General features: G+C 43.0%; 1 protein-coding gene across 1 annotated transcript in view; it reads left to right on the forward strand.

Annotated features, from left to right (window-relative positions):
- LOC138367300 (antifreeze protein Maxi-like) overlaps window positions 1-2,074 on the forward strand; it is an 11,254-nt gene extending 9,180 nt beyond the window's left edge. Inside the window, exon 2 of the mRNA XM_069328721.1 lies at window positions 1,210-2,074. Within this exon, the coding sequence (XP_069184822.1) occupies window positions 1,210-2,074 (865 nt within the window). The remainder of the gene's footprint in view (window positions 1-1,209) is intronic.
- The last annotated feature ends 7,008 nt before the right edge of the window (window positions 2,075-9,082 follow it).

Raw genomic sequence — 9,082 nt, forward strand, 5'->3', positions numbered from 1 at the left:
TGGGTAACTATTGTATATTTTTAGTATTTCACACCACTAGGCTCCTCCCACTGGCAGACCACCTACATGCCAATGGTAGACCATTATATTATTTGTATAAGAGAGAGTGACAGTGACAACCAGCAAAAACACAGATGCAGACAAGGTAAGAAAGAGACAGAGAAGAGGCAGACACAGAAAAAGACAGATTCAGAGATAGAGAGAGAAGGAAGGAGAAGTGAGGAGAGGGGGAATGTTTGAAGACAGGGAAGGAGAGAGGGGATAGGAAAGAGGTTGATGAGATGGGAAAAAGTTGTAGAAGTGGGATAGGAAAATTGAGATGAGAGAGGGGGGAGAAAGACCCGGGCACAGCCGACTACACTAAAAGCCACTAGTATTACTATATATTAAACGTCTATGTATAGTTATGTGATGTGTAGGTCAAGTTACAAGTTTAGGTTTTGTTGGCAATTATTTGTATTTGCAGTACGTGGGTGAAACACGTAAAGATATGAGAGTCGAACACAAAGTGAGGGAAACAATTTTTCGAGAAAAGTTCGCACTTAGCCGGTTGTAAATTATGAATACATTTTTTTTAATTTATTGCCAAAGGGTAGGGGAAGGGGGCTGCTGGATCAGTAAGCATCTGGCTTCACTTTATGAGTACGAACTGACTGCAATTCTCCCAAAGTAACACGTGGTTCCTCATTGTCACTCATCGATCATATCTCATCCACATGATGAACTCTTCAACTTTGAGGACCGAGTCTCTTCCCTTCATTCTTATGACGGCTGAACAAATCGGTCCCTCTCTCTCTCTCTCTCTCTCTCTCTCTCTCTCTCTCTCTCTCTCTCTCTCTCTCTCTCTCTCTCTCTCTCTCTCTCTCTCTCTCATGCCGACACAACACTACCCACAACAATCTAGGTATATAGGATAATGGCTTGTTTCACGAGGCTATTGTATGTTTATGATGAGATACAGACAAAAAAGTAATTCAGCTTTATTGACTAGCCACATACTGGTGGAGTTGCTTGGCCTTGCGACGCTGTTGATAATGATAATGCCAGTCATATTTATCACCAGTGATTCGTCGTGTTAATTTGTGGCGACGCAGGAGTGAGTGATCATCAAGGTTAATTAACTTCTGGGTTATTACCTGGTGATAGTTTAGAGGTAAGAGTCGCGGAGGCTGGTGATGGTTTCCTAATTGATCTTGTCCACCTGTATAGTTTACTTTGTTGGAGAAGCGAATGTAGTACTAATAGTAGCACAAGAGGTAGTAACGTTAGTAGTAGTTATAGTACAGTAGCAGGTGTAGTAGTAGCAGCAGCAGTTACAGTAGCAGGTGTAGCAGCAGTTGCAGTAGCAGGTGTAGCAGCAGTTGCAGTAGCAGGTGTAGCAGCAGTTACAGTAGCAGGTGTAGCAGCAGTTACAGTAGCAGGTGTAGCAGCAGTTGCAGTAGCAGGTGTAGCAGCAATTGCAGTAGCAGGTGTAGCAGCAGTTACAGTAGCAGGTGTAGCAGCAGTTACAGTAGCAGGTGTAGCAGCAGTTGCAGTAGCAGGTGTAGCAGCAGTTGCAGTAGCAGGTGTAGCAGCAGTTACAGTAGCGGATGTAGCAGTTACAGTAGCAGGTGTAGCAGCAGTTGCAGTAGCAGGTGTAGCAGCAGCAGCAGCAGTTACAGTAGCAGGTGTAGCAGCAGTTACAGTAGCAGGTGTAGCAGTTACAGTAGCAGGTGTAGCAGCAGTTACAGTAGCAGGTGTAGCAGTTACAGAAGCAGATGTAGCAGTTACAGTAGCAGCTGTAGCAGTTACAGTAGCAGGTGTAGCAGCAGTTACAGTAGCAGGTGTAGCAGTTACAGAAGCAGATGTAGCAATTACAGTAGCAGCTGTAGCAGTTACAGTAGCAGGTGTAGCAGCAGTTACAGTAGCAGTTACAGTAGCAGGTGTAGCAGCAGTTACAGTAGCAGTTACAGTAGCAGGTGTAGCAGTTACAGAAGCAGATGTAGCAGTTACAGTAGCAGGTGTAGCAGCAGTTGCAGTAGCAGGTGTAGCAGTAGTTACAGTAGCAGGTGTAGCAGCAGTTACAGTAGCATAGCAGGTGTAGCAGCAGTTACAGTAGCATAGCAGGTGTAGCAGCAGTTACAGTAGCATAGCAGGTGTAGCAGCAGTTACAGTAGCAGGTGTAGCAGCAGTTACAGTAGCAGGTGTAGCAGCAGTTACAGTAGCAGGTGTAGCAGCAGTTGCAGTAGCAGGTGTAGCAGCAGTTGCAGTAGCAGGTGTAGCAGCAGCAGTTACAGTAGCAGGTGTAGCAGCAGTTACAGTAGCAGGTGTAGCAGCAGTTACAGTAGCAGGTGTAGCAGCAGTTACAGTAGCAGGTGTAGCAGCAGTTGCAGTAGCAGTTACAGTAGCAGGTGTAGCAGCAGTTACAGTAGCAGGTGTAGCAGCAGTTACAGTAGCAGGTGTAGCAGCAGTTACAGTAGCAGGTGTAGCAGCAGGTGTAAGAGCAGTGACGCTTGTCGTCTTGCTCCTGGTGTTGGGATGCGGGGACCCTCGACACCGAAGCCATACTCACCAGTGAATAAATTTGTCGTCCCTCCCACTCACTCTTACTCTTGCGCTTGTATGAATATCTGCATGCAAATGTTCCCGTGTATATTAGCACGCACATAGTGAGGCGCGCGCGCGCACACACACACACACACACACACACACACACACACACACACACACACACACACACACACACACACACACACACACCTTTAATACCGTATAGACTGAAGTGGATGAAACTTCACACTTCAGAGAGAAAAACTTGGGAGTAGACATAACGCCAGATCTAACCCCAGGACGACACGGCAGCAGAATAGTATCGCCAGTATTTTCCACACTCGCAGCGTCCAGAGAGTCTTCGATCATGACATTCGGCAAAGGAACCTTCCGAAAGCTACAGTCACTCTATGTGAGAAACGTACTTGAGTGTACTGCCCCGGATTGGAACCGCTACCTAAGGAAACATGGCAAAAGCTGGAGAAGGTGTAGCATATTTGCAGCACGGGTCGTTCCTGTGGCGAGGAAAAGGGACCTCGTCATCCTGGAGGAAGGGAGGTAACGACATGTAGGTTACCTTGAGGTTACCTTGAGGTGCTTCCGGGGCTTAGCGTCCCCGCGGCCCGGTCGTCGACCAGGCCTCCTGAGGTCGTAATGTTAGGTTGTAATGGGAATTGACTTAGTAGACAGCGAAGTAATGTTTAGAGTAACAACAGAACTAGGTAACAAAAATGGGAACTAGGGGCAGAAATGTGTCCCAGAAATGTCAGGAAAATCTGTCGTTTTCAGTCGTAAATAAATGGAAAGGACTAGATAAGGAAGTTTTCAAGACAGTTCTATAGTAAATAAATAAATATAATTCGATAGTTAATTGTGAATATCAGAAAAACGAGCAAAAAGTGCAATTGCATTGAACAACTGATGGTCGAAAATCGGGGTCCAAGAGCAAAAGCTTGACCCTACAAACGCATTCACAAAATCTGCGGACACTTCACACCCACAAATACACTCGCACCCAGGCCTTGTTTTGGGCTGTGATGTAACATTTACCTCCCACAAGAATATCTTAGCCAGGAATGCATTTCTAAGTATTACTTGAAATAAGCAAAGGTATTTATACATATCTTATAAGATTACAGACAGGTGGGCCCTAATCAAGTGATAAATAAGGATTATTTTGGGTCGTAGACTGGAAATAATCGCGGCTCGTAGCATGAGGTAAGCTAATGTGACCCGTCCAGCTATGAGACACAATGGTGAATGTTGTGTGCCGGTCGTGTAAATGGAGGGACTTTTGATTTAAGTAATACTGAGTTCGTGTTTTTAGTCTATTGGATGATAAGTAAAAGGATGCAAAAAAGGGGACGTATTTCTACTCTTCTCTGTGATTATTTAACACAAGAGCAACTTTTGTGGGTGTGCGTGTGTGTATGTTTGTATTTGTGTGTGTTTTTTCTTCTTGCTCTGTTTCTATTACTGCTGTTGCACGAAATTATTATATGTTTTTGTTATGATTCATTTGAGTTAATTTCATGTAATATTTGCGTTGTGTAAATAGACTGCTCGGCGGATGGTAACAGCTACAGGTGTATTCTCATCGAGTTATGGGCCCATCGTGACCAGTGATTGGTCGTGCTCGCTCGTCTTTGATTGGCTAATGGGACTCAGACGGTCTCTGATTGGCTCACGAGCCTCAGACGGTCTCTGATTGGCTCATGAGCCTCAGGCGGTCTTTGATTGGCTCATGAGCCTCAGGCGGTCTCTGATTGGCTCACGAGCCTCAAACGGTCTCTGGCGCATAAGCATCAGACGATCTCTGATTGCTTCACGAGCCTCAGACGGTCTCTGGCTCATGAACTTCTGACGGTTTCTGATTGGCTCATTAGCCTCAGACTATCTCTGATTGGCTCATAAGCTTCAGACGGTCTCTGGCTCATGCACCTCAGGAAAATTGAGGTCTCATAAGCTCAGGTGACTTATTGGCTCATGTGCCACAGAGAAAACCCTGACTCATTCACCTCACTGAATTCTGATTGAATCATGAGATGTGAGACATTTCTGATTCACTCAGAAGTTATGAGTCATCTCTGATTGGCTTGTGTGCAACGAATCACTTGTGACTCATGTGATGTGACTTATCTCTGACTCAGTAACTATAAGTCATCTCTTATTGACTCATCAACCACAAATGAGCTGTGAACACGTCATATGGTACAAGCCAATCTGCTTCCTTACTCGGTCACAGATGACTTGCGATTAGCTCATGTGCAGCAGCTGCACTCAGATTGGGTGTCATGTGCAGCAGGTGCACTCAGATTGGGTGTCATGTGCAGTTTAGTTAGTTTAGTTCATTTATTATGCACCCTATACCCATCTTGTGGGCGGTAGTGGAAAGGGTTACAGAGGCACATAATGGGCTCAGGGACTGAACCCCACAATTCTGTCATGTGCAGCAGGTGCACTCAGATTGGGTGTCATGTGCAGCAGCTGCACTCAGATTGTGTGCCATGTGCAGCAGGTGCACTCAGATTGGGTGTCATATGCAGCAGGTGCACTCAGATTGGGTGCCATGTGCAACAGATGCACTCAGATTGTTGCACACGCAACAGGTAGCTTATGCCTGATGCAACATGTGGGTTCGCTAATTGACTAATGTAACAGGTGAGCTCTGATTGGCTCGTACGTATCATGTTGGCCTTGACCGGTTGCTGTGCAACAGATGGACTCTGGATTGGCCCATCTGGTGAGACAGTCTGGCCAATCAGCACGTAGCGGTTCCTGATATCACATTTCTCGCATCTCACCTGGAGAGCGCAATTATGCAAACCCCTCACGCCATATATAATTATGTTCTCCACTCAACTAATGATAAACTCAGACTGATGTATTGCGCAACGACTTGGAATAATAATAATTTTGCTAATTACATATTCAAATTTTAGCATAATTTATCGCGGGGGGAAAAGATGTATATAAGGGTTTAATTCTTAAGTCTGGTGGGAGGTAATGAGGGCCTTGCTGCTCCCTGATAAAGACAGATTTGCCCCTTAGTTCGTCCTGTGTACATACCATTGTTTGACAGCGATAGCCATACAGGGGTTGTCTGCTTTGTTTGTGTTGGGCCTCGTTTGTTTGTGCATGGAATTTTGGGTTTATTTGTGCATAGCCTTTTTTTTTAGAATGTGTTTGCTAAATTTCTTTAGCTCTGTAAAATCTATTTACTTGCAAGGCTTCTGTGTTAAATTACTCTGGTTACCTTACTGTTTGTTAAGTTGAAATGCCCAAATTGTTTTGTTTCTATTTCTTTAACATAGAAAGCTATATTGCCGCCGCATTTGTTGAGTAGGTTTATGGTTAAATTTTACAGAAGTTACTTTATTGATTGCATTAATTATTGTGTAATGTTTGGTTTGGTTGGGTTAGTCTGGTTTGCGTTGCGTTTGTGTTGGGTTGGGTTAGGCTTGGTTTGTTTTGTTCAGGTTTGGTCCGGTCAAGTTGTCAGGACAGGTCAGGTGAGAAATGGTTAAGTCAATCCAGGTCATGTTAAGCCAGGTCAGGTTAGGTTAAGTCAGGTGAGATGAAGTTAGGTCAGATCAGATCAGGTGAGATGAAGTTAGGTCAGATCAGATCAGGTTAGGTCAGTTTCATGGGTATCTTTTATTTAACTTATTTATTTTTTTATTCATGTTAATCTTCTTAGTATTATTGATATTTTTGTTGTGCATTTATTATTATTTTTTTGCTGTATTTTTATTATTATTGTTTTGTCCTCCGCGCCCTTCGTTTGAGTGTGTTGTTCCTTGCCTACAAATTACTTGTAAATAATATGAATACACCATCAAATTATCCATCTTGATTGGGTGTTGGTGAAGATCCCCCAAAAAATAACATTAGTTCATTTCTGAATGAAATTCTTGTATATACAGCATTCTAATGTCAGATTTTCCATATCCTCGTACTGAAGATTATTACAACTTTATTTTTGTATCTGAGTTCGGACACGCGCGGTCTACGACGAAATGTTCGAATTTCTGCCAAGGACTCCACTGGACGCAGAACTCTGCTGGAAGGCCCCAGAAAAAAAAAGGGACTTCCTCGACCACATATGTTGGGAGGCAGCTGAGAACAGTGAAGAACACAGGAATAACCCATGGCTTAAACAGCGGGGAAAGGAGGCAGAGTTCACACACATAACACCATGAACAATTTAAGAACAAAATAACACCCAAAATTGGGGATAAGACAACGGGTGTCCGGGTACGAATATCTGTGTGTGGGACCAGTGGGAAATATTCTATATTGGTGCTTGGTGTAATAACTTTTGAATTAAGTGAAGTTATAGAGCATTAAAATCTCCGGAGACGAAATAAGGAAGCGCCTGATACTATTAGATCCAACAAGGCAATCTGAGCAAGGATTCACCTGCACCTCTGTCTATCACATGCGTTAAATACATTTTAATATGAACAGATATTCATGCAGGTAATTTTAGTATATTCGTGTTCTCTGTACGATGAGTATATTCCTGAAGATGTCGCGTTGTTGACGAAACGTTATGATAGAATGGAAGGACTAAGTCATCAAGTGTTTCTTCACCCTCTATACTGGTAGAAGGTATTTACCTGGAAAAGTTCAAAGAACATCTTGTCGTTTGAGTCTAAATACGTGCGACTATTTGCTTCTAATTCCTCTCCTTTTTGTTATTATTAGTATATACATTATTATACAAGGTTGCACACTTATAAAACTGATTGGTTACAAAATAGGAACGTAGGAAAAAAATAATTTTTTTCCTAGAAGCTTGAGTTCTTCGAAATCAGCAATCTGCCAATCAGACGCTGGGCAGGAGCAGAGGATGTAGTGGGCATTTCCCTTTTGGATCACAACACTGAGGCGCTGGAAAACAAAGCTCGCTGCTCTAACGTCTCTTATTGTTTCGCTGAGCTTAGAACCCAGATCCTTGAGAAAGTACCATTAACTTTTTCCCCCATGGAACAGAGATCTCAGATCCTTTAGGAACCAAGTTGCACCCTGTATTAGTTGGGTTTGGCTCTTTTTCCCGTGTGTGGAGGCGGCAAGAAAGCAGATACAGCATTCACACGGCTGACAAAGGAGAGAGGGCTACAACTATATACCATTTATCAGTTATTTAGATTCTGTATAAACCCGAGTGCAAGTTATGACAGAGAGAGAGGGGAGTCTCTTGTCTGTGATAGAGCGAGCCACAGTGAACCTTAGAGCATCTGCTGGCAAGTGCGAGAGTTGTTGGGTCAACTTCTTCCATCATGCAAAATCTCGGCGTGGTGTATTTACATGTGTTTATGTACACAGGCGTCATCAGCTGGGCGACAGCATCACCACAGCTGTTAATATCTGTCCTTCCCCCCCCCCCCCCACCTCTCCACTCCCCGTGGCACCCTCTATCCCTCCAGCATCCATGTCCACGCCCAAATACTTCCATTGTTACTTTTTTCTATCCTTACTTTGAAACTGGTCTCTTTATTTAAATTATTTATTATATTTATTAGGTATAGATTTTACTTAATGTTAGGTTATAATAATATTATGTACAAGATTAAGCCGATTCCAACTTAGCCAGAGACTTCATAGGACCGGTTGATGCGATTTCAAGAAAGTTTCCTTGTTCAGATAACAGTTTCTATATACTGAAAAATCTCAGCCATCCATCTGTTTTAAGTTATGCTTATAGTAACGATGAGGACCATCGTACATATATTGACGTAAAAGGCAATTAGAAAGTGTTTATCGTTATTACTGAATTTGGACAAATAGAAAAAGTTTTTGAGCTGATGTTGCAAAGAAATCTTAACCTAACCTAACCTTCATAGCCTTAATACACGCTATCTGAGGCCTAAAATAGTACATATATGTGCCATATTGCGTCTAGAAATACTTAAGTTTGATTTAAATTATATTTTTTAGACTCTATAAAGTAAATAGTACCAAATTCTACTATCCAATTGCCCATTACGTCTATGTACAATGGTCCACATCGTACGATGTCCGCTCGGCCGCTAGGTCCTGTGTGTATAGAGGAGGGGGAGTGGTACAACCCGTCCTCGACTCAAGTCCATTACATCCAGCGGTCGACCCTACAGATGCATTCATAAATTTTTACATGCTGTTCATTCAAATCAGGAATTTTCTCAAATATAAATTAATATTATAATATATTAGCATATTGTGCATATATAGGCATAGGTTAGGTTAGGTTAGGTATTTAGGTTCGGTTGGCGATTATTTGCATTTGTAGTACGTGGGTGAAGCATTTATAGCGATGTGGTTCGAACAAAACTCGTCAGTGAAGCACTTGTTCCGGAAGTGTTCGAACGAAATCAGTTGTGAGTCGTGTGTAAACCGCTTTTCATTCATAAACAGGGGGTTTGGCGGGTGGATGGAATCACTTTTGGATCTTTGTTTGGAGGACGGGCTGTTTACAGCGTTGTGGTTCGAATAAAATTCGTCAGTGAAGCACTTTTTCCGGAAGTGTTCGAACGTTATCAGTTGTGAGTCGTGTGTATACCGTTTTTCA

The sequence above is a fragment of the Procambarus clarkii genome, chromosome 21 (genome assembly GCF_040958095.1).
Source record: "Procambarus clarkii isolate CNS0578487 chromosome 21, FALCON_Pclarkii_2.0, whole genome shotgun sequence".
Lineage (NCBI taxonomy): Eukaryota > Metazoa > Arthropoda > Malacostraca > Decapoda > Cambaridae > Procambarus > Procambarus clarkii.